The sequence below is a fragment of the Tauraco erythrolophus genome, chromosome 9, assembly GCF_009769465.1.
Source record: "Tauraco erythrolophus isolate bTauEry1 chromosome 9, bTauEry1.pri, whole genome shotgun sequence".
NCBI classification, from domain to species: domain Eukaryota; kingdom Metazoa; phylum Chordata; class Aves; order Musophagiformes; family Musophagidae; genus Tauraco; species Tauraco erythrolophus.
In genome coordinates this window covers 4,637,259-4,663,975 of record NC_141473.1, presented here as the reverse complement: position 1 = coordinate 4,663,975, position 26,717 = coordinate 4,637,259, and the positions used below count along the sequence as shown (strand labels likewise).

The window sequence follows — 26,717 nt, the reverse complement described above, 5'->3', positions numbered from 1 at the left end:
TTTTTTTTTTTTCCTTCCTCTCGTGGGAAAGTCTAATAAAGATTTTAAAAGATGGCCAAAACACAACATGAAAAAGGCACTGGCTCCAAACTTCAGCTTAACATAATGTGATTCATTAATAAAGTCTGGGAGTTGTTAGAAAACACATTAATCTTCTGTCATGTTCATTTTGCCTCTTTTCAGAAGGAGGAGATCAGGTCCATTGGCTAAAGCTGGGCGTCCACAACAGCTCTGCTTTTCCATTTTAAATTAATTAGCCAAAGCACCGCCTAATCATCGGTGGGCTTTGACTTGTCAATTAAAACTCAATTAGCCCAGCTCCCACACTGGGTGGAGCAGAAACACAAAAGACTAAATACAGGACAAGAGCCGAGATAGCCGTACCACAAAACCATCATGTAGCTCTTTCTGCGCTATCAGAAGATGGTACAATGCAAATGAGTACGAGCACTTGCATACATGGATTTACAGAACAGTGCACTCCAGAGATGAGAGCGACCTTGGAAAGTCACTGCTACATCTCCGTGACAAGAATGGCCAGCCTTAAACTGCTCCTTCAAAAACATCTGCCTAGATCACATCAAAGATTAAAGTCTATGACCTCATCAGGCCATCTATTCCTCTCTAGAATAGATTTTCTGATCTTCCTTCATCCTCCTCTGCTCTGTAGACCTCTGATCATACTTGATGCTCTATTAGATTTATTCTAATTAGGTCATATATAGTGACCAAACCTGAGCACAAGAACATCTGCTTACACATGTGCTATGTGAACTAAATAAAAATCAACGCATTTACACACAAACGGGCAGATTCTCTTAACACCACCGACCAGTCCACTCCATAGAAATGGTTACAGCTGGATCAGCTGCCACTACCAAAAATCTGCCGGCAGTGCATGAGCAAGGGAATATGAAAGGCACACAATTGAACCATGCTAAGCATTTATAAGGACTCCAGGTGCTGCTCTAATGCAGTCAGTCCAGGATAGCCCGGGTTCAAGAAGAGAAATCTTCCCAAAAGAAGGCGGCTGTCAAGAACTAAGGGGGTGGGCGGGGAATAAATTCAAAAATCCCATCGTTCTGGTCTCTGCTGACTGTTATAACTTTAATTTCCTGAAGCAGCCAAAAATACTCCTGACAATATGACAGTGTTCCTTTCTGGTTTATAATACAGATTTAATATCTGCAAAGAGAACGAGCCATACTAAACATGAGATAAATTAATCACTGCTACAGTAATTATGTCAAATTACTGCAATGCCACCAAAAATACATAAATTTTTCTTACGGACTTAAAGAACACATGAATTACTAAATTACCTAAAGAATAGATGGATAAACACTTTATTCAGTCATTAATGGATTAAAATCATACTGTGTTTTCACAAGACATTCCTCTGAGTTTATCATATTAATGATCACAAATAAACAAGTCCTGCTCAGAACGCCTCAGGCTAGATCAGTGTTGTCTTCTTTGGTTCATCTCTAAGCAGATGTTGTTTTTTGGGGGGGAAATGTAATTATTACCCACTAAGTATAATATCCAAAGAAACTTAACTCTTCAAAATAATGTAACATGATGAATTACTGAAATATTTATAGTTTTAATTTGATTTTTCTTTCTAGTTATCTGAAATAAGAAAACAGAGGATTCTAAGCAAATCTGATATTCATACAGATTCATTTTAGACTAGCTAGCTTTGCTTTGTTTTTTTTACCAAGGTCATAAAATACTGACTTAATGAGTATAATCATTCAGGACTTTTCCTGTAAATTTAATAAGAAAAGTGAACAGAACCTTAATGAAACAAGAAATGAGCCTACAGGAAAAAGAAACACAAAGTGAACTCTAGAAAAAGCTGTAACAGGAGGTAAGTAATCAAAGATGTACGTTGCCAATTAGATTAGTGAATTTAATTAGTATAAGCACTTCACCCATGAAAGGACAGGAGATATTGTAAGCAGGAGGAAAATCTGCAGATGTCCTTGATGGCAACATTTCTTAAGACCCCATCTTGCACATTTTGCTCAATGTTGAATATTTAATAAAGTGAATGATAGACTTAAAAGGAGGCTGAGGAAGTATTGAATAAATGTGACTATAGCCAAGTCTGGTTTAAACAATGTAAGACATCATCACCATTTCATCCAGCCAACAATAGGCTAAATTTTTTTTTGTTAGAATGAGACAAAAAAAAATTATTCTGAGGGTATTCCCTCTGAGGGCAGTCAGTAAAAATCTTGTCTCTATTTTCTGTAGAATAACGACTTCAGGTCTACTTGAAAAGTCTCTTTTCAACAGGGGACTGTCTCCTGCACAACTAGTATTTTCATGGACTGTGTCTGGTTTCCCTGGGAAATTTGGAGATGATAGAGTCAGCCTGCTAAACCAGTTTTCTGGGTTTAGTAGACAGCAAAGGCAGAATTTAGAAATTTCTGGTGATGTTTCTCATGGCACTGTAAACCGATGCCACCGTGGACCACAATGGATGAGCACGGTGGATCGACCACTGTGTGTCATGGAAAGCAATGCCAGGATCCCTCCACACAGCCCAGTCCTAACCACAGACTTTGGTAAGGTACAATACAAGAGCATTTTTAATCCAGTTTTAATGCTAATCAGACAATTTAGTATCAACTGAAACTGTAGGATTATCTTCAAATAGTACCCTGCACTGTGCCTCCAGGTTCCACACCTGAAAAGAAATACCACGCGAGATAGCTTCGACTTGACTTTGTATATTCCTGCTCTGGAAACTTGCATTATCTTTGCAGTTAAGAAAGCAGCTCAGGAGTTTAATTGTATTTATTTCAGTCCACCATAGGCTAACATAGGGATGATGACACAAAAAATGATGGTCCGTCTTCCTACATGTATCTTATACTGGAACTTGAGATGCTTGGAGCTGTCGTGATCATAGAATCACAGAATGGTTTGGGTTGGAAGGGACTTTAAAGATCATCCAGTTCCAACCTCCCCGCCACAGGCAGGGACTCCCTCCACTACACCAGGTTGCCCAAAGTCTCATCCAACCTGGCCTTGAACACTTCCAGGGATGGGGCAGCCACAAAGTCTCTGGGCAACCTGGTCCAGTGTTTCACCATTCTCATTGTAAAAAATTTCTTCCTTATATCTAATCGAAATCTCCCCTCTTTCACTTTAAATCCATTGCCCCTTGTCCTATCACTACACGCCCTTGTAAAAAAACCCTCTCCAGCTTTCTTGTAGCCCCTTTAGGTACTGGAAGGCTGCTGGAAGGTCTCCCCGGAGCCTTCTCTTCTCCAGGCTGAACAGCCCCAACTCTCTCAGCCTGTCTCCATAGCAGAGGTGCTCCAGCCCTCGGATCATCTTTGTCGCCTCCTCTGGACCCGCTCCAGCAGCTCCAGAGCTGAACTCAACATTCAGACCGTTTCCAGTCGGCTACAGGACTTGCAGAGCTCCCACTGTATGTCATAACACCACAATTAGCGTGTTATCCCAGACACACTGCTACAGCACTTGAACCTGAAGCTACAATCCCGTGGCTACAGGCAAACCGCTTGTAATGAAAACAAAATGAAAATGATGTTTGAAGGAGCCATCAAGGTCATTCTCACTCTCTTTTTAAAAAACATTTAATTAAATGCTGATTTTCATCAGACATTTATTGCTTTCTCAGGCATTTTCTAAAGATAACCACAACCTTTTAACAAAGCGAGTAACCACCCTCCAGGAAAAGGCAAGAACTTCTGCTCCATCCACGCACAGCAGAGAAAACCAACATCAGGGGCCCCGTGCTGCGAACCATTCACATCTGGGAAAAAGCTCCCTCTCGTGCCTCAGCTACGAACGCTGCCAACCTGGAGCTACAGAGACGTATTTCGGAGGCTGTTTTGGCCCTACCAATGATGATGCTGTTCATCGTGCCGCGCTCTTTCGCCGCTTCGCTCTGCAGCACACCTTGAATCTGATGTGCTGCTAAGTCAAACAGATCAAGGTAGTCTTCCACCGGGTAGCGATCATGAAATCCATCCCTCAGGCGAATGATTCCTTAAAAAAAAAAAAAAAATACAGTGAAAAGAGAGAAGTTTACTAAACTTCTACCGTTGGTGTAAATCAAGACGGCTTCGTTGGCACGACTGGCGCTGAGCCAGCTGACGTCAGCACCAAATCAGACCGATGAAGTGTTAACGCTCAGATAAAAGAGTCAATAATGAAGTAGCTGAGATCCCAGATACTATACGATTCAGTCATAAATTCACAGTGATAGGTTCTGTTTTATAGTTCCTGCATGAATAGCTTGCATTTATTTTCTTCTAAATTTAGCTTCCGGAATGAATATAAAAGACCAGATTCTGCTCCCATTTGCACCAATACAAACTGAAGTAATATTGGACTCCCACTAGATTTACTGTATTGAGATTGAGAACAGGCTTTGGTGCCAAATATGCAAATCAACATGCACTTATCAAAATCAGAAAGCTGGGAAACCATTCATGTTTTTGTCTTCTCAAGTATGAAAACAAAGCTCCACAATAGTGTCTTATTTTTCTCCTCTCCTTCCCTACACCCCAGGGTGTGTTCAGCATCACCTTCTCCCTGCGTTTCTCAGCATCTGGAGCCACATCTGTGATTTTTTGTACTCCTTTTCCCACTCTTCTTTCCAAACCTGGTCTCACTTCTCCAATTTATGTACATGCTCCCCATGCCCATCTTTGCATACTTGCTTCTTACCATACCACAAGAGAGCTTCTCAACTGGGCAGAGGTCAAGGACAGCACTGGGTAGGCAACAGATTAGGAGCAAAGCTAAGAGTATAGAGTAGGACTTTTCAGCTCTCCCTTTCTTGTCCCTGCAAGACCAATAATTATCAATTATGTGAGAGGAAAGCTTAGCAAGGCACTTCTTTTGTCCCTTCCCTTTGATTTTCCCCTCTAGGAAAGTGGGATTTAATAATGGTAGAAGAAAGCCCAGCAGTGTATTTTGACTTGTTTTGGGGTGGGGAGAGAAGTACAAGCAGACTTGAAGTACAAGTACAGACTGCCTTGGTTTGCTGCCACTCACTCATGGGAATAGAAATTGTGGCTAAGAGCCAGGAAAGAGAGACAGTCAAGCTGGGACAAAGTCCTGTAGAGCATCAACCATCCCAGCAGAATGGGAAAGTGGTGATTTCCGAAATGGGGCCTCCCTGGGAGGGCTGTTCAGCTTCAGCTGAAATTAGTCAGTCTCATAAAAATCCACTGAATCAGAGGATGTCACAGAACAAAGCGGTTTTCTTGTCCAGATAAGCGTTACAAACTAAACCAAGTTAATAGCCAAGGGTCATATACACTAGCTGACTTATGAAGGGGGCTGTCTCAGTTTCAATTTTTTTCTCTTTCTTCTTTTTTTTTTTTTTTAATAGTAACCATTAGCTAATGTACTGTTGAGGCAGAATGAAAGGAGCAAACTTAATCTTCCATGCTCAATGGCAGACAGCCTGAGATGATCGGAAGGTCATCTCTACAGATCTTCCTCCCATGAGATCTCAAGCTCTGCAATCTTTCCTCATTCTTTGGCTTCACAAAATAACATTAAAAAATTTAATTATGCAAAGAATGTTCTCTTCAAGGATCTGCACTTGGTCTCCAGTGGCTGACCACAAGACTGTGCAAGTGGAGGGTTTGTGAATGCCAGCACAGAGATAGGAATTCATCCTTGTTCTCAAATTATACACACTCCAGCCTGATTTCTTACACACTTCTGCCTGTTGGTAGGACCAGTTCTGAGCTTTAGTGAGTCCAGTCTTGCTTCAGTGAGGTTGGATGCACTACTTCCTCCAATATTAATTTCAAACATTTATGTTGAGGCTAATGTAGGTGGAAAGAACTATGTAGTATAAGGGATTTTAGCTTAACGTATTAGTTTGGTTTATCCTTTCCTGCCAGCACTCTCATGGAAGACATGATCTTCCACAGATGGTTTTGGTGACAGTCCTTGCATCTACACGCTCGGGGACAAGCAGCATGGCATTCACACTGGAAGGCGTCCAAGTCTAAAATCCACTTTCTTCACTGATTTGACTTTTCACCTTCAGGTCAGGAGGAAATTCTTATCATTTATCTTCAGTCAGCTGCTGCCTGTGATGAACGAGTGTCTTCTCATGGGGCTTTAGGGGACACCACGATGCTTCCCTTGTTTGACTTTGTAACTAGCCCAGCTCCCCCATTCACACCGGTACCGCCTAGGAGTGCTCCTAAACTGGACCAAATTATCTCAAAAGCAAAACCGTGTTTTTCATCATACTGCTTTAACTCTAAGTTTACAACAAAGATATAGAAAATATCTAAAATACTTATTTCAGTCGCTTTCTTATGACATTGCAAAGGAAGACAACACAACACCGCAAAATCATTTCTCCATGAGGAATGTGAAATCCCAGCCTGTGGTTGAGCCCTCTTCCTCACCGAGCAGTGAGGATCAAAGCCCTCATCTGCAGGAGCTCAGGGGTTCTTCTGGGCTCCAGGGCACAGGGAAGGGAGATGGAAATGGCAACACCACGTGCAGGAGAAATAAAAAATTGAAGGTACAGCCCTGAAATGAAGAACAGAAGCAGCACTGCAGGTGTCCCAGTCCCTCAGAAAGTGTCCTCCCTTGCTGTTAGCCACAGCAGTTCATTAGAAGAAACAGTTTCCCGTTTCAAGGAAGCTTAGAAAAGCACCAAAGGAAAGTAGTGACGCAAAGTCCTCATCAAACGATCCACCCCACAGTGCTAGGTTTTTCCTTGCTCCAAAGGCAGTGTCTGCAGTAAAGCAACAGAAATGAGAAATAGCAGCGACGATAACATCTTTGTAAAATAATTTGTATTTTCCTCTTGGAAACAGTAGTATCACTGAAAAGCCTGTGATCTTTGATACCAAAGTCATCCAAAGCGAGGGCATACCAGCACTTAACAGCTAGACCCAACAGCGGGAAAATCCGGAGCCTGGGTGGAACACAGCAAACGTTGTATGCATCCGTGTGTAGAGGAAGGCATTGAGCACACAGCAGAGTCAGGAATTGAAAACGAGTCTTCTGCGTCTCATCTATTCTCTAACCACAAGATTGACCTTCCCTGGTGGCCAGGGAAGAGAGAACAAGAAGGACATAAACACTTCAGATGGATAAAACGATGCGCTCAGCCCCGCCGCCCTCAGACACCCTCAGAAGGTGCAACCACGAGGGGTGGATGTCTTTTGCTCCAGTAGGCCATAACCTCAACTATTCAAGTCTGCCTTCAGAGACGAAGGGTCACTGCATGAAATATTGATGTCACTCAGGAAAAAAGCATCAAAAATATGTGCAGGTTCCTCCGTGTGAGAGAGCTTTCTCACGCAGAGCATCTCTACTGTTCAGCACTTGACTAGAGCTGTAACACTAACGAAGCTCCTACCACAAAGCACAGTTGTATTTGTTGAACCATAAGGACTGAAGCCACCCACATTTTAAATACTGATCCATCATTTATTCATGTAAGGAAAGCTTCACAGAATTTTGCAATACAAAACTATCACTGCTATTCTTAAAATCTCCCATCGCAGCCTAATAGTTCCTCTTCCTGCTTTTACCAACTCAGAGGGCTGGTTTTACCTAGTGTTTTTATTTTTTTCCTAGATTTTCCAAACCGCTGCAAATAAAACAAAATAAATTTGCATCATCTCAAAAAGTTTAACCCAAACCACCACTAAACAAAAGCAGGCTGGAACCTACTGAGCATCCATCGCCCGGATTTCTCAAAACTGCTAACTCCAGTGGTTTCAAGGTAAGCCAATAGGGAGCAAATCCATAAACATCATCCCAAATACATGCAAGAAATGCCAAACAGAGACAACTCGCCTGAAGACCAGAGGACACGTTTACTCACCAAATCGTTTTCTTGTCCACCAGTGTGGCTCTTTGATGGCTGAGAACCGAACGTCGGGGTGCAGCCTGAGCCGGTCGTACAGATCCGTCGTCCCACACTTGGGCTGGCCAATGATGTAGAAATGGGGGAGACAGCGCAGGCGGTAGTGTTTGTCCTTATAATGGTACAAGTGGTTCCAAAATACCTTCCTGAGGTAATCGAATATGGTTCGAAAGCGCTTTGAATACAGTGCATAGGAGTTTGTTGCATAAGGATCTGTGGTTGTGTTTCCTCTGTACTCTTCATACCAACAAGGATTCTTGCTATTTGGAAGGAATTTATTAGGGATTACTGAAAACATCTGCAACATAAAGAACAACAATTTCAGTCAAGGCAGCAAAAAACTGACAGTTATACTTTTCTAATTTACCACAGTAAGAGAACACAATAGAAACCCTATGTGGGCATTTTTAACAATTATTTTTTTTAACTACAAAGTTGACCTAACTTATTTTTTCTGATGACACTGGAACCAAATCCTGTACAAACAGTTGGACTGAGAGAGGAGTATATTGAGAAATCCTTTGATTTTAAGGCCAGAAAGGACCTCAATAATCCCCCAATTCACCTGCAACCCCAGGAATCAAAGTCAAACACATAATACTCAAATCCAATTAACTTCCAGTTTTTAACTCTGAAATACAAGGTTTGCAATGACTGGATTTTCAGGAAATCAGTTATTAGAAAGGGTGCTGTCTTATTTATCATTTAAGCTGACGGGCAAATCTAAGTCAGAACGATTTTGCACGAGACAAGATAAAAGTTCAATGAGACTGTACAGCTATCGGAAGACTGCCTGATTTTTGTTTCAGGTGTCAACACCATTTATACAACCCATCTGTTTTGTTCGTGACTCAGAAGGATGTGATCTACAACACTAACTTTTCAGCTGGTGTAAATCAGGAGGCTCTAGGTGGTCTAAATCACTATATGAACATCTGAGCAGTTGCACTTTTTTTTATCTCAGTAAAGAATTGACCCAAAAGTCTTGAAATAAGCAAGTGTACAGCAGCTTCCGACACGCTTTAATTCATACTTACATGTGGCTCTTGCTTCCTCAGCTCTTCTAAATCAGGGCGCTGTCTCGTCATAAACTCTATCTTTGAAGTAATAGTGTCAATAATTAATTTAATGCTTGGATAATCCTTTACGTATGAAATATTCATTTTAGAAGGCTGGTAATGGTCTTTCATGTCACTAAGGCTTTCATTGTCCATTAGGCTTGGATTGCTAGTAAAAGCTCCGTAATGGAAGGGAGATGGTATTAACAGCAGGCCATGCTTGGCTCCAGTCAGTATGTAGGATGCCATCACTAGAGTCATTATAATCAACCCGAATATTAAGCTGCATAGCTTCCCCTTCCTCAAGCAGAAAAATCCATTCCAGCTTTCACTGTGATCAGTCCTTACTTCCAGAACCGCAAGCAACTTCATCTGCTTGCTATCAGCGTACAAAGGGATCCTATTTTCTCCTTTGCAAACAGGACACTTCTGGTTATTGTGATTAGGTCCACGGCATCTGAAACACTGTCTGTGCAAGTCATTTGGTAATAAATGTATGCAACAATTAATGCAATACCTCATATTACTACTGTTAAACTCCCGTATTAATGAGCCAAGCACAGCCGTAAAAATGTTTCTGAAGCGTATGAGTCATCTTCTGTAAGTCTGAAATGATTTAATTCCTTGAGTGATTCTACGACTACTCAGCAATGTAAAAAGACAGGTTCAAACCAGAATAGTTAAAAGCACTCAAAAAGTGACATATGTCATATAAAGAAAAAAAAAAAAAACCAACAACCAACACACAAAAATAGATGTACTGTGGACGTGGTTTCCAAGAATTTGGCTCAGTAAGAGGAATGTGACGAAGTAAGAATCAGCTACACAACTGGCTCAAGTTTTTCCCATTGAACAAAATGAGAAGGAAGAAAAATTGTTACCTAGTGTGAAAATATGCAAAAAATAAAAATAACTCATTGTCCACTGATGTACACTGGAAAGGCAAATGTGGGTAGAAATTCCCAGATATTCTTAAAACAAGTGGGTTTCAAACCAGATTGCTGCTTCTGGAAGCTTCATCTTCCCAGAGATGGTTTCAAAGACTTGCACCATACAACCTAAAGAAATAAAAACAGATATATAGATACACACAGAACAGCAGACGGAATATCTACATTCACTTTCATTCAAAGCCATGGCAAAGCACAATCTGCCACAAGTTAATTTCACAACTCTCTTTGAAAGATGTCTTCTATTTGCCAAGTCTATTAATTACAGCACTCGCAATATTAAACCCAGGAAACGTTTGGCTTCAAGTTCACACCGAGCTGCCCTTTCTTTTCAATCACTTGTCTGGTTGCATCAATGAACAGTTGCTATCACAGGTAATTCTACATGACTTCTCTCAACTGCTGACTAACGTGTCTAACAGATCTTAATCTGCTTTTTAAATCTGGAAGCATTTTTGGGCAGCGTTTGGTAAAACAGGTTTAAATATTCACCCTCTATCTATGCATCCATGAGCAGGGAGTTGAGGACTCATGGGTCTCATGAAGGTCTCCACGTCCACACAGACCAGGGGCTGAGGCATCCTGCTGCACAGGGTACATGCCATCCAATGTCACAGCTGCTTATAGCCAAAAAATGACCAGGGCTGTTTAAAGTATCTGTGTCAAGCTTTGGTCTTGGTTTGAGCGCATCCATGCTTGGCTTTCCAGGCAGCATTCAGAGCAGAGACACTTAAAGTCACAAACAAGTCATCAGCTTAAGGATGGTCTTAATCAAAGCATATTTATGCACGGTTCCTCTAGGATTTCTGTTTTCATGGTTTCTTAAATACCTTACTGGAACTACTCACATTTTAAGGTCAAAATCAACTCCTGTTTTGAGAAGCCAGATTACCAAATACAAAAGTTAACAGAAAACATGCCTTCTTCTAGGTACTAGAAAATATTTTTGTTTTCTAGAATTACTTTTCTGAGGAAACTAAAGACGGGAAATAATTTAAAACAAACTTGAAAAGTCAGAAGCAAAACAACAAGCTGGCATAGGATGAAAAGGAAAAGAAAAAGATGGGGAAATCTAAGGGACAGTAGTACTGAATGGCTCTGACAGGCAACTTCCATTTTGGCTTTTTTCACCTGGTAACGACAGAACTTCCCTTTAGTCCCTGAGAATGAAGACACTTTAAGGCTACAGTGCTGTGATGCTCCTTGACCATTCCGATGTGGACAACCACGAAAGCAGCGACCCAGTTCCCCTCCCAACATCTCAATTTCTCAGCATCACCCAGGACTTGGTCTGCCACAACCCACTTTTCATCCTTTCCGCAAACAACCCCTGTGTTAACCTGAGTAGTTACTCTGAAGGTTCAATAACAAACAATTTTAACCAGATCGTGACTAAAAGGCTCAATATTGCCTCTGAAGAACAGAAAAAGGACTGTCCCTTCTGTGGGCAGCCGACGGACATCCGGACTCCAGGGATAACATGTAACACTCTATTGCCAATAAAACAAGCTGGAAGAATTCAGGAGCACGACAGCTTTACCTGAACAGAACAATAACTGTTGCCCAGAAGACTATGGATGATTAAATGCTAATTAATTAAATTATTTTTTGGATGAAGTCGATCTGTGTTATAATTAATTTCACTAGACCAGAGAACCAGCTTATTGCTTTACAGGATATCTAAAGGTTCAACATTCACTTTTACTGCTTAAATGAAAATACATTTTCCAAGTCACATTAATCAAAATACGAAACGGGAGAGAGGTTTGACAATTCACACTTATGAAAAACCAGTGTTCTACCAGAGTAACAGAAAAAATCAGTACCACTATAATTCTCATATAGGTACAATTCTCTTAGTTAAAATACACCTCAGTAACTATGTATAAATTTTTTTTCTCATTATCCTTTGCCAGTGGTTCCTTCCTCTGGACCCACACTAGTTGCTCCTTCTCTACAAAAATCCATCTTTCCTTTTAAGGCTCAGGAATGTTTTTTCTCTGCATTGTTTCCAAATGCCTGTCTTTCTTCCCTATCCTCCAGCGCCCTTCATTTCCCCAAAAAACACCTAATTTAACTCATTCTTTTTCACACTTGTGTCTTCAGCAGAAATATTCCTGTCCAACTTTGTCCCTTGGCTCCTGAGAAACACCACAGACATACATTTCTGAAGACCATGTTTGTGTAATGTCTGAGACACTAATAATGAAAATAATTTCTTATGACGAGAGGGTCCTCTGATTACTCCTACAACTCACCAAACCACAGAAGTATAATTATCACTAATTGTAAGTCCCAGAATTTGGCTATTTTGCCTTTAGCTCTTCCAACTCTTCTTCTGAATTCTTAACAAACATTGATATAACTCTAGAAAATAACTCCTGGCTCATTCCTACAAAAATGCCCAGGTCAAGTGGAGCAGTCACTTCAGATCTTGCATTACTCATCATTCTTCTAGCTGCATTTTTGTATGAGACAAAATGCTTTTGTAAAATTATTTGTATTTTTGATGTTTCTCCCACCTAATACCATCACATATTGGAAAACTTTCACTATAAGAGCAAGCAGGCCGTATCTCAAGGGCTTGAGAATAAATATTTAGATAAATACTGAACGAAAGAATTTGCAAAATACCTTTCTACCAAAAAAAAAAAGTTCATTGCCTTAATGAGTTTATTCTACAAGTCAGATGAGGCAGACAGAAATCGTTGCATAATCATTACTGACTGTATTTAAACCAAAGGGAAAGAAATCAGTGTAAGACTTCTTAAAGAAAACATTCTTCAAAACTTCTGTAAAAAAATGGGCCTGTGATGATTTTGAAAGAAGTCTGAATGACTACATAGACTAAATCAGATTCACATGTGTAATATTAAAACCAGAAAGTTTATTCTTTCTCATACATAAAATATCCCTCGCCCAAATGAGCGTCCAAAAGAAAAAGAGAAGCTATGGGAAGGCAAGGGGAGAGAAGGATCCAAGATTTAAAGCAGGAAAGAGCTCAATGGTTGTCCAAACACCACCGATGGTCCTAATTGCTTGGGAGAAGGAGGATGAGAAAGGGAGGTCGGGACAACAAGTGGAAAGTTTCCCCTTTGCAAGTGAACATTTCAGGCAGCGATAAGACACCTGAGCAAAGGTTTTCATAGAGGAAGGAAAGGAGGCAGGAGGAGACTGAAGTACTGTCAGGGCAGATTTGGACATCATCCACTGAGGTAACAGAGGAAATGATGAAAACAGTGATAATTAAAAAAAAAAAAAAAAGACTAGAAAAAGAGAGGATGGAGCTGAGGGCCCTGACAAGAAAAGGGAGTTGGAAAAAGCACCTCTTAAAAAACTCGCACAAAGAAAAGGCTACAGGTTACAGTGGTAGCTATGAAAAGATTTGATGATCAGAACGTAGCCTACAGCATCACTTTGATTAAATTAATCACGTGCAACACATTTGTTTTTGTGTAACCCTTCCACTCTGAACTCCTTCACTTTGACACTCAGCGAGTATCTCAGTTTTCTCCCAGACCTCTGCTCTCCAGCTCCTTGCCGTTTATTTTCAGAGGGGCTCGTTACTGTGCACTGTCCATTTAGAGAAAAAATAAATCCATTCTATTTTCCAGTCCTCTTCTAACGGGGACCTGAAACTTGCTCAGTGATACTGATTGAACAGATTTGTCTGAGATAGCCTACAGAATCAATTCAAGACTTACGTATTTGACATTAATCCTCACATTTTTAAACAGAGCCATCAGAGATACATTAACAGGTGCAGGATGTCAGCAAACCACATAAGCTTCTCAGTCCTATTTTATATCCATTTGTATGTTAATAAAATGAACTGGAATTTATTGAGCCCTTCCCAAGTGCAGACACTTCTCATGAAACTCCATTACAAATATTACAAACTCAAGGAAAAACCATGTTAACTATGTCTTTGACAGCTGAGGAAAGTGGTTTATAGGGAAGCTGATACAAGGGGAAAAGAAAAAAAGAAATATGCTTAGGCTACAGTAAAACTAAGATCTTAATCACACCACTCATGAGGGAAAATTTAAAGTTCCACCAGTAACTATAACTTTGCCAATTTGTGCATAAGCACTACAAGAGGCTGCTTAATTAGATGATCAGTTTGATGACCTACCACAGAGCAATATGACACATTACTCAGCTAATAGAATAGAGAAGTTGGTTTTATTATTTTTTTAATAACTGCTAGTTGCAGACATACCATTTTACACCATTTTCCACTGTCATGTTCGAGTAATAAAAAACCCCAACTGTAAAAAACACATGAAAGTCGGGATATAATTCCCTACTGTCACTCCCTTCTCTTTACCAAGTTTTTATTCAAAGTGCATTCCCCAGCCTTTTACCATGCAATGAAGGATGCCCAGCAGAAGGCCAGGACCCTTCCCCACCACAAGCAGCCCTCGTTTTCCTCATTCACCCCATGAAATCAAGACATCTACAATCTGGTTTTGCCATTCAGCATTTCCAGTAGTCATAACCACAAACATACATATAAAAGACCATTTATGTCTTTTTATATTTTAGTTGCGAAACTGCTGTCGGTTCATTGGCAGAATATTACTCTCTTTACGCAACAAGCAGTGTCTTTGTATATTGTTGAATAATGTAGCATGTAATTTCCTCTTGTTGAACTGAATGGTGAATTATTTATGATCATTGTCTATATGGTGTTTGTCTGTTGTGCATAAATGTATACCAGCTCTGTATACATTTAGGTGTGTATGTACCACGCAGCAGACATCAACATCAACCTTTTCAAGCTCTTTGGCCAAAAGCAATCCTCCTTGTAAAACTTAAGATCCTTGAGAATCTCCTGAGTAAGAAATAAGCATATAAACGATGACACGCTGGAATGGGGAAAAAAAATTAATAGCTCTTAGATTTCAACATACTCCTGCTGAAGCCAAGGAGACCCGTACCACTGTTTCAAATTGAAGCAGACTCAAACTAAAAAATATGTTTATATGCAACAGAGAATCTAATAGCAAACAGGTGAGACCTTTTCCTTGCTAGTTTCCCAGTGCAATTCCTTCTGCTTGCAAGAGGAGGACTCACTGGGTGCACAGGCTGCAGGATGCCGGAGAGAAGGCTGGCAGGTAACACTTGCAGGTATCACCAAAGCAAACAGGACAAGGCAGAGCTGCCTGCTAGAGCCCTACAATAACCTACTGAAAATGCAGCACCCACCGTGTCCTGCTCATCGCCATACAGGAAGCTAAATAGGATAAAAAGATAAATTCCACCAAAAATAAAACATGCAAGATTTTTCATCATTCACATGTTTTTGTTCACTATACAGAAAATATTTGAAATTGCGCTTTATTTCTTTTAAATAAACATTTCATAAAATTCCTCCCCTTTCTCTTAAAGGACTGTAAGGGAAGACTGTAATCAAAATGGCTATAAAAAGAAATTACTTTCAAATGCTCAGTCATATAACTAAAATCCTCCTCCTCGATGAATAAGATAAAACAGATGGAATAGATTTTACATGCACACTCATCTTCTGGACATCTAAGTGTATGACTTATTTTTCAGGTCACTAGCCTTAATATTTAATGTGCTTTCCCTGTTTTCATAATTCTTTAAAATAAAGATAAAACAAACCGTTGCTAGTACTCTTAAGGCTAAATTTTATACTCGCCTTGCTACTTTTAATCATATTCAGCCTTTTCTACTGCCACATGAAAGAGTGGCATGCTGTCAACTTATTATAAACACACTTCAAGTACACCAGTAACATATTTCTCAGCTTGATGCATAACTGTTTCTCTGTTTGATGTCAATGGAGCTACAGCACTTTGTTTCCTCTCCTCACACAACATAATTAAAATGTGGAACTCATTGAGGCCAAATGTATGAATGCATTCAAAAGACATCGGGTAATTAATGGAGAATAAATCTATCAATGGTTGCTACCCTCAATTCCCAGAAGCTAGAAAGGGCTGAGGATGGGAGAAATCTGTTCATACCAGTTCTTACACTGAGCATCTATTACTGGCCAAGGCCAGAGGCATCTGTGCCAGCTGAAGATTTGAGCTACAATCATCCTGTTGGGCAGGTCACAGCCTGAAAATATGGATGTGTAAGACAAGTTAGAAAATAATCCACCAATTCTCAGGTCAGATGGGATGAAGCCCAGCCAAAGTGTGCCCCTCAGCTACAACTGCCACAGACAGGCTCTGCAGTCTCACAAAACACATTTTCTTTTTTCTTTCTGTCCATTTTCTTATTCCCACTCATGTCAGGCTTCAGGTCAAGGATTTGTATGTTGGTGTGCTCAATAGAGCTAAGAAAAATGGTCTCTTTTCCCCAAGCAATCTCATTACTTCTCAGCAAGAGTTAAAAACTAGAACTATTAATATGTGAAAATACAAGAGCACTCCATGGTTTTGTTCTGTTGCTTCCTTGTTATGGGAAGACCTTCAGCTGCTGTGATGTCTGTTATTGCTCTGTGCGATGAGAAGCAGTCACACCACGAGGAGATACTTCAGCTGAAGCATCAGTGGTGCAGTCACCACCCCTGGAGGTATTTAAAAGGCATGTAGATGTGATGCTTAGGGACGTGGTTTAGTGGTGGACTTGTGTCAGGTTAACGGTTGGACTTGATCTTCAAGGTGTCTTCCAACCTAAATGATTCTATGATTCTAATCACCCAAGGCAGACACGTGGAACATGTCCTCTGCAGTAGGTAGCCCTTGCCCCTTGTCTTATTTTTAAATGAAAGCTGCAGATGCTATAAAAATAAGGACAAGCATCTTTAGCAAAAATTAAGAAAAAAAAAGGATTAGGCAAAAGATAATAGTGCTGGATCTCATCTGGTCAGTAACTTCTGAAGGAGCACATGGCTCCTGATTTAATAATATCTAATGCCATTCTTTAAGTAACAGCTGTGTTGTTTTATCCATTGTCTCCTAATTGTTTTCACTAATCTGGATAAATATCCTTACTGCCTAAGTGCTTTCCTGTTAAATCAGGCAGATTCGTTTAATTTGAGTTCTCAGTCTGTGCTGCTAATGTTGTTTGATATCTCAGAGCAAAGCTGATCCCATGAACACACGAGAAATTAACTTTGGAAATATTTAACTCTCAAGAGCTCCCGTGAAGACAGGGCTATCATTAGTCACAAAAAGATGTAGGTCTCTAAGTGAAATGCTGCCCACAACCGTACCACGATAAACTTTCCGTGACTCACACAAAGAGGAATGGAAACACGAAAGGGCGGAGTGAGGCTGGTAGAGTAAAACCTTCATAAAACGTTCATATTAAGAAAAAAAAAAAGTAATATTTAGTAGCAATGCAGCACAATCACGCAATTCCTCTTCCCTTCCTCCATCACCCATTGCAAAGTAGCCCATGGCAGTGGGGACCAGCTTTCTCCATGTACAACAGTGAGTCTTCAGCCTGTGTGAGATATGTTTATGACCTCTGGACACACAGAAAACCTGCAAAACTCTACCATTACAGACACTTTTTAGCTCTCGAGCTTACTGGAAGGGATAAGGACTGAATCATCCTACAGGCTGCACAATGATTTTGCTCTCAGATATGGTCTCTTCCGAACACGGCAAAGTATTTGTAGAAGCGTAGTGAAGTATTTGTACAGCGTGAGGAAGTTCATCCTGTTAGTGGGCAGGTTGTGCCACTTTAACAAATAAACAATACAAGTAATAAAAACTCGATTGAAAAAAAAAAAAAAAAGACAACGAGCTCAGGAAAGGAGACGAATAACCGAAGATTTTCTCTATCCTGCTTATTGTACACATTTGGCTCCTCAAGTTAACATTTTTGGAAATCAACTTTGCCTGAACTCAGATCTATTTACCTCAGAGAGATCAACAAGCTGCCAGAAAGGAGATATGTCAATAAAATGAGAACAATGAATCACTGACCTCTGCAAACTCCTTGCAAAAAGAAAAAAAAAAGAAAAACAAAGAGTATTAAAAAAAAAAAAAGCTATTGCAGTGGTTTAGGAAAGCAGCAGGACTTATTACAAAGCTCAGCAACCTCCTGCAGACCGAAGTTATGTAAAGCTCCACTAGTTGCTTAAAAAACTAATTTTTAAAAAAAAAAAAATCAATAAATGCAACTCCCAAGAAATTATATATGCCCACTAGAAATATTTTTAAGGCAATCACTTGAAAAACAGTCACATTTTAAAAGCTGGAATATGTGGTCATAACCCACGATTATACATTCAACCAGCTGAATAACTGCTGAACACTTGTTCAAGTGTAAAATATTCTTTAAAGGACCCAGTTCTCAAGCCTTTTAAAGCCAAAGAAAACCTCCTGAATCACCACTGAATCAGCAATCTCACTCCAAATAACAACTGTGGCTTATTCCAGTCCAGCTGGTTTCTCTCTCAAGATCTAATCCAAATACACTCTGCTCCTTCCTCATCAACATACTTCCAAAGAAAACGTGAGAGTGGAACAAATGACACCCTACGTTTGCAAAAAAAAAATCTGAAAATTCCCCTAAAATCAGTGTAACAGCAGTCATTTCCATCAAATACCGGCTCACTCTTACTATTTGTGCTGCAACACTCAGGAAATAGTTATTGAGCTTGAATCACCACTCAATTAGGGCACAAACACTGCCTGAACAAACAGATTATTGGAAGCAAGGAAAAAGGGGAGGAGCGGGAAGGGGAGCAGGAGACTGCCCTGGATCAGCTACAGAGTGGTCATGCCTTCCCCTAGAAACCTGTTATTACATCTGAAGTCTTGTGCAGGTTCCTAGAAATTACCAAACTCCAGCCTCTTGCACTCCTCACGTGCCACTTCCGCATGTTCTGATGTTATTGTTTGATTTGCCTTGAAAATAGTAACTAAGCTTGATATTACTCATTTTTAATTTAAACTACTTTGCAGCAGAAAAAATATCACTAAAAATTTCATGACTTCTGTGTTGTTTTTCCTTTCTATTTCACCTGAATTAAATCAGTCTAGAATCAGACCCAGGATTTATTTTTGGGCTACAGAAGCAAAGCCAACCAACCTCTGGTCTTACTGATGAACTCCAAACTATATTATGGTCTCCCAATTAGATATAAACTATCGTACAGGTTTAGAAGGTAACAGACTGGTTCCTCCAGATTTAAGGCAGGGATGACATCTCACCAACAATTCCTCCGCAGTAACACAGATCCACACAAGGTCATTTCTCCAAAAGCTACTCCCGTGCAAGTTATACTGAAGGTTTTATGACAGCTGAAGAGAAGCGTAGGGATTTGGGGCATCAGCACCATAATGACTCCTCCAGAAACACAGGTCCAAAAGCCCTGGAAGACAAAAAAGCACCACTGCCAGCCACCTAACCTGTGGCACCACGTGTCCCAAGCACCACGAACCCCTCACCCTGTGTCAGGGTAGAGCTCACACCAACGTATTTAAATCCTCCCTCTAGCACAAACACGGAGCAAAATCCTGTTCTCTCATGTATTTCCAAGGATGCTCAGAGCAGAATTTTGCCTATGGTGCACAGTGGCTTCTCAACTCTTGCTCAAAACTTGCTGCCTATGATATGCAACGTCTCCAGCAATTCATCTTTTCACTGTGCTTAGTTTCTATTCATCTCACATAGTGCCTCGCTACAGAAACACTGACAGATTTATACTGAATATGAAAAATGTGCACACTGTATAAAAACTTTGTCTTTACATGAATTACTCCAGTGCATGTCTTCTCACAGAAACATCATTTTTAGCCAGTTTCAAAAGCATTATGCATGGTCGAAGTCTGGTTTTTTTTTTTTTTTTTTTTTTTTTCAATTCTCATGGTAACTGCCAGCAACCTCCCAATATACCCCACACAGTACTTGAGGTCATCCCATGAAAACAGAGATAAACAAATGCATCCATCCTGTGGGGCTCAGATTCCTCTCCCAAAAATCTGGACCCAGATTAAAAAGTTCTGGTATTCAGAATATAACCAGAAATCACTTTTATTTCATGAAAAACATTTCATTAAAACAAGCAAATTAATAAGAGCTAGAACAGATATAACATACTGATGCAAACGGGAGTTAACTTTCACCCCTTGCTAAGAAAAAGCATAATTTCTTAAATCTCCAGAAAGACACTCAATGTCAAAATAAAAGACAGACATAGAAAGCTAAATAACTTACTGACTGATTTCATATCAGTGAGAATTCCTCAGGCTGAATTTGCCCTATTTCTTTTCTTTTGTTATGAAGCAAAAGGAAAATAACCAAAGAGCTCACGGTAAGGGTAAAGGGATCACCTGAAATACAACTTCAGGTGCACATTGTGCAAGCGATAAGGCTGGTCTTGCCACAAATGTTTTTATTACATTTGTAATAAGATCAAAGAGCTGTTGAAGTTTCATTCCCAACACAGGATATCATAGTACTTTACAATAACAGAAATTCTTACCTACATGCTCTTTCAAGGAATAAAGCACACTATCATCCCACAAATCAGCCAAATTCCTGTTATAAGTACTAAAGCAAGAAGGAAACACGAAGCACGAAGGCTCAATCTGTTATGAAGCTCTTCCACTCCAGATATTTTTATCAAAAATATCCAGGGGGTTTGGAGGTTGGTAGGTGGGAAAAAAAAATATCATCTCTAAATACAGCTCCCATATGCCCTGCAGTCAGGCTGTAATCAAAAATAAATCAGTACTTATCTTCAGAAGACTCCAGAGGCAAAGAATTGGTCTATATTGACAAAGTTCTCTTCTCAAACACAGGCTATTTTTCATTATGCGTTTCGTCCTGCTTTATTTTTAAGCTTCCAGCTCTTCATTGTTTAAGTCTCTGGGCAGATATTGCTGTAATTTACTCCAATAGCTCTTCTGGAGCAACTTCTCCACTAGAGATAGGGGTTTTCCATTCATGCAGAGCTCAGTTTGGTGAAGACAGCACGCTCATTTTCATCACGTTATCCGAACACGGGGAAATTGCTCTGGACAGGCAATTTCTCTGTGCTGGCTACAACGTGAGGCTCGAGTGACTGCCTCAGAATTAGGCATCTGCCATCCACACCTCTAAGGTTAGGTGAGATGAACACCAAAGCCTCACTGAGAAAAAGAAAAATAAATCGTCACATTCAGAGTGCCAGCGGACTCTTATTCAAGGAAGAGATGGAGAGCTGGGGTAGCACAGTTGAGTCTGCAGGAAGAGATCTTTTAGTGCTGAAGAGTTATTTTAAGCACGAGTCTTTGTCTCTTGCATTGATTACTGGTCCAGAACCGGCACGTGGGAGAAAAACGTTCTGAGATTATTTCCAACAGTCCTGCCAAGCATTTTCAGCCTCGGCATGCTGCAAAATAGTGGGCATTCACAGTTATGTTACTCTGATTACCATCTTGTTCTTTTTACACATTTGATTTGACTTGATTTTAGCAGCTGCTACCTCAAGTTGATTTAAAGTGAGAAACATATTCTTTCCACCATCTGAAATCTAATACTTTCTGCCACTTTGCAAACGGTACACGGTATGCATTGCTAAATCTCGTGGGTTGAGAGAGATCAGCTGCTAATTTAAGGCTGCTTTTGAGGGATGAATAACATTATATGGAATAAATAGAATACGCATAACGTAATGCCTTCAGTGCCTATTTATCTCACGTGCAGTAAAACGTTTTTTTCATGCAATAAAGCAACCAAATGGTATCTACTAGAATTCATTTGATACACCTTCATGCTTCATAAATAAGCAGTCTTTCTGAAGGGGACTGGTCTATGTGATACTTAACATTGCTTTGAACACAGTATTGTTGTGACAATTCTAGAGCACCGTGTATGTTAACAGCCGCTCATTTGATTTTTAGTGACTGAGAAGGGATTTTCCTCCACCTCCAAACAGAATTTTCTCAATAAACTTTACTATCTTAACGCAGCCATCTGAAATTTTTTGTTATGACTCATATATAGTACCTTCTCCATGAGACATACATTGAAATGGATGGAAAAACATGTCTCATCTGTACGTAAGTACCGTGTAAGTACTTTTTCATGAATAGGGCATTTCATCTTTCATCTAGTGCTGAGTGGGTGAAAAGAAACATACACAGCTGCATTCTGAAAAGACGAACTCAGTATTAGAGTCTGTCATTAAAGTTTCTTAGGAATTCAAACAAAAATTAGTCAACAAAAACTATTCATTGATGCCAAATCACAACTGTGGCTTTGTTTCAATAGTAAAAAAAAAAAAAAAAAAGTCCTCCAAGCTTAGTGGTAACTTTTATAAATGTTCAACGACTTTAATTCTTCAAGCAAAAACACAGCAGATAAATCTCAGCCCATTAAAGTTCCAAGAAACCACACGTTTGTTCCAAAGTGAACTACATTCAAAGTCCAAGTGGAGATACCCAAAAAGGTCTAAATATTCTCAAGAAATTACTAATTAGTTGTGTCCATAAGAGCAACACAGTATCACCAGATAAGATTCCTGCAGGTAACTTCTGGCTACAGCTAATTAAGCAAAACTTTTCTGATTTAATATAATATATGCCTTTCAACATCTTAAAAAGTGTTTATTCTGCACAAGTCAAGCAACATTTACTTCCAAAGTCTCCTACTGCTATTCATAAGTGTTTCATCAAAGGCTTAGACGCCATCACTCATCCATATCACGTGCTCTTTAACTGCACAGAATTGCAATAAATTTTTACTAACCAGCTTACAAGATACCATCATTCTGAAGATGTTTCTGCATGGCTATAGTCTGTTTGCTGTTTCTAATAACATATATCTTTATAGGCACAGCACATACTTGCTGTGGAACCTCAAGCCATTTGATAATGGATTAAACACTCAATATTGTCCTCTCATACCTTTAGATCATCACAGCTAAAGAACAACACTTCTAGCACAAACTTCAAAGAAATTAAAATATAGTAATTTATTGATTTTCACTATTACAAGAAACAGAATGTGTTTCATTCTTTCACCAGCCTCTCAAAAAAACCCAAACAAATCACAGCTCTTGACACAATTTTCTTAACACGGTACACTCCAGCTCAGTATTCTTGTAACAGCACAAAGACCTCAGTTTACAAGAGCAAACCAAACGAAAAAAGCTATGCTGGGTATGGGGCCCAGTAAGTAAATACCGTATATCTAGAAAAATAATAAGATAAATCTGTTCCTCAGCCACTCCGTCACTGACTCTCTTGACCTGACTGTGTATTCCTACAGATTTTGCCTGTGTTTGGCTTCAGTATATTTGTTTTCCACTTGGAAAGAACACAGGCACACACAGCTTTTCGTGCTTTACATTGCTCTTAGCTGGACTGCAGATTATCAACAAATAAGATAAAAATCTGAGAACTTTCTTTACTGATTTCCATGGGAAAAAATCAGGAGGGAAAAAAAAAAAGAAAAAGAAAAACAACCACAAACCAAACCAACTCTGCATAATGATGAATGTACCAAGAGAAATTTGGCACTTAACGTCCTCACACCCTGCCTTTTCTGCCACATCTTCTGCAACATAAAGGCAACATTTAGCAAAGCAAACTAGATGGTCTTTATTTGTGGTGCAGAGGCAATTCCAGGCAAACTCCCCAAGAGACTGTTTTTCCAGTGGAGATGCTAATTACTTAACTTCTGTTGTAGGGAGACTGGCTCAAACTAACCTTTCACTCTTCCTCTGCTTAAACTGCAGAGAGGTCAAAATTCACCTTTTAAGGCTTTGCATTTAGAAATTGAAAAAAAATAATAAATCCCACCCTTGATGGAGCTCCCAGATGGCACAAGTGCCTAATTGACATGGTGGTCCTTATCGACCTCAACGTGAACATGACTTGGGTGCTACAGAAGGATGACTGGGGCCAGGATGCTCCTCTTACTTGCTCTGTGGGACAGACCATCTTCAGAGATGGCCCACAGACGATGCACTTCTAAGGAGAAAGGGAGAACAACTGTTCTGCAACGCTCTGTTGCAGCCAGAAAGATCTCACTCGGCTCAAAAATCCCCGTGTCCCTGGGGGTAGCAGGGCACAACTCGAAAGTGAACAGCGGGAAGGAAAATGAGGTTTTGGTTTTAAACAGCAGTGCTTCTTGATATATTTTGTTCTAGACTGTGATAGTTTGATGTGGGGGGGGGGGTGTTCTGGTGGCAGGAGAGGGGATTTGCTCCCTGTGCCACCAGATCTGAGTCCCATCCCCCCCGGGGGGTTGCGCCAAATTGGCGCCTCTGCGAATGGCCCTATTTAAGTTGAGACAAAGGGACGGGAAAAGGGCTTTTGCCCAGGAGCGAGGAGAGGGGAGGAGGGCGCTGCCCTCGCTCCCGGCCCCATTGTGACCGGCCCAGAGGCCCCGTGCATTCTAGGCATAGACTTCTCCCGGAATGGCTATTACAAAGACCCAAAGGGACTCAGGTGGGCTTTTGGAATAGCTGCTGTGGAGGCAGAGCACATTAAACAACTGAACACCCTGCATGGACTATCAGAGAATCCTTCTGCAGTTGGGCTCCTGAAGATGGCAGGCGGCCCCCTTGCAGCCAGGGTGTGCTCGGCGGGGCAGAGACCCACTCGCAGCCCGTAGAGAAACCCACGTCGGGGAAGAGATGCCTGAGCCCAGGAGAGGTCGTGGAGCAGGGGATGCACGACCAGGTACTGTTAATAATGGGGCATGGGATGCACGACGAGGTCGTGGAGGCATCTGGAGACCGTGGGACGACCCACGCCGACGCGAGTGGCAGCAGCTCCCTAAGGGGCCAAGACTGGTAAAGCCCGAACTGGTGCGATCCATGGGGAAGGATTGCAATCCTGCGGGCAGGACTTACGCTGGAAAAGTTTGGGGACTTTTTCCTCGTGAGTAGGGGATCCACTGAATCAAGGGGAAAATGGTGTAAGGACTCCTCCTCCTTTGAGAAAGGAGCGGCAGTAACATCATGGATGAACTGACCTGCACTCCCCCATTCCCTGTCCCCGTGCACCACTGGGGGGGAGGCAGAGCCAGGAACGAAAGGAAATAGGGGTGGGGATGTGTTGTTTTAAGATCTGGCCTTGTTTTTCTCTTTCTCAAGTAACCGGTTTCGTTCCCTTGTGTCTCTTGTTAAGTAACTGTTAATAAATTGTTTTGTTTTAAGAAGAAAGCCTGAGTCATGTTTTGCCTGGGACCATGGTTGGTGGGTGCTCCCTCTCGGTTCTTGTCTCGACCCTCAGTCCAAAAACCACGACACAGACAAACAGAGGAGGATGTAGAGTCGCTTTAGAACTTTGTAACTCAAATCAGATCGACACTAGTTCTGGAGCTCGGGTTCCACTTCTGGAAATAAACCATTTACTGAAGCAATTTGCAGAAGTAATCTGAAGTGACACAAATTCCATCAACTGTGGTTGGCAGCTAGCTTTGCAAGAACAGATGCATGACTCCTAATGATAACCCAAAAAGCTTAGTTTCTAATGCAGAAAAATTGAAACAGAGCATTAATATTATAAAATTCTGCAGAGAACTAGAAGCATCTCCAGAATATGCCCCACAAAATGTTCACAAGGACCTATAAACTCCAACTTTAGCAGAATTAACATAACCAAAACCACCTCCAGCAAAAAATACCGCTCAGGTATTGAAATGAGTTTCCACCTCTTAAATTCATCCGTTGCCAATAGTGTTTACTCTATCTTGAGTCAAAGACATGAATCTTTGATTTCAAGAGATTGATGTAATAACCTGGCTTAGGCTGTTAATGTATTCAAAGCCTTCAGACACGCAGGAGAGTAAGAAGGTATCAAGAGTATACAGATGCCTTTGGAGTGGATGATTTTTATGTGAAATGAACCAGAAATTCCTTAATATAGGTCTGCAGTAGAGACTACATCGAAATAAAAGCTAACTAGGGTGTCTTAGGGCTGGAAGAGATGGCTTCCAAGCTTATTTATGGTTTCTAAGCACTACTATATAGTACAATTAATAACATCAAAGAAAACCCCTAATAAATGACAACATAAGCATTCTGGGAAAGCAGTGTTCATCTCTCAAAAGTGACACCCAGCCACTACAAAACAATGATAAACAGAATATATACATTATAAGTAGGTAACAGTATGGAAATACACTGTCAGCACAAGAGCTCAGACCAGATGATGCATCAAACTACAGCTCTGGAGACAATGGTTCTTTTGGCACTTCAGATCCAGAGACATGTGAAAAATGGGTCTATATTGACCTGTTCTATCAATAAGGCTATTGAGTTACACCTGTTTTTCCAGTAGCCACCAAAAGGAGCTGTATGGTTTCAGAAATAAGGCATTGCAGAGGTTGGCCCGTGCTCAGCTACCTTTAACGCTTTCCACCCTCAAGAATGGTGTTAACAAAACACAGCAGTTGCCACAAAAAGCTGTATTAATCATTGTCTTCTACAGCAGTTATTTCACCAGTATATGGAGAAATTCGGTGTGCTAGAAAACCATTCATCCCAGGTGTGGAAGAGAAATGACAGTCTCACCACCGACCATTCGATTTAATTTACAACTTTCTTGCATGTTTAAAACCTGAAAAATGCCTTCAGTATCCAAAGCATTTATAATCAAAGTAAGTGACTTCAGCAGTTCACAATAATCGATAAACTCAGAAAATTTCACAGTTTTTCTCATTAAGTGAAAAAATAAATTCTATGCTGATAATATACCTCAGTTTCTTTGTTGCATGGCTCAGTGTTATAAATTACACTTTGATAATAATAGCAAATCAGAATAAAACCTTAGAATTATATGCTTTTTCTTTCTTTACATGTGAAAACTTGACTGTGAAGTCATTCTTACTTTTCCTTCTAAAGATTACTTGTACGGGGCTAAGCTA

At 40.4% G+C, this 26,717-nt stretch overlaps 1 protein-coding gene across 1 annotated transcript in view; it reads right to left on the bottom strand.

The window, feature by feature from the left end:
* Positions 1-19,116, bottom strand: part of CHST15 (carbohydrate sulfotransferase 15) — a 29,805-nt gene extending 10,689 nt beyond the window's left edge. Inside the window, exons 1-4 of the mRNA XM_009983755.2 lie at positions 19,064-19,116; positions 8,944-10,022; positions 7,865-8,204; positions 3,886-4,032 (exon numbers count right to left, since the gene is read on the bottom strand). Of these exons, the coding sequence (XP_009982057.1) occupies positions 3,886-4,032; positions 7,865-8,204; positions 8,944-9,486 (1,030 nt within the window). The 5' untranslated portion in view covers positions 9,487-10,022; positions 19,064-19,116. The remainder of the gene's footprint in view (positions 1-3,885; positions 4,033-7,864; positions 8,205-8,943; positions 10,023-19,063) is intronic.
* Between the last annotated feature and the right edge of the window lie 7,601 nt (positions 19,117-26,717).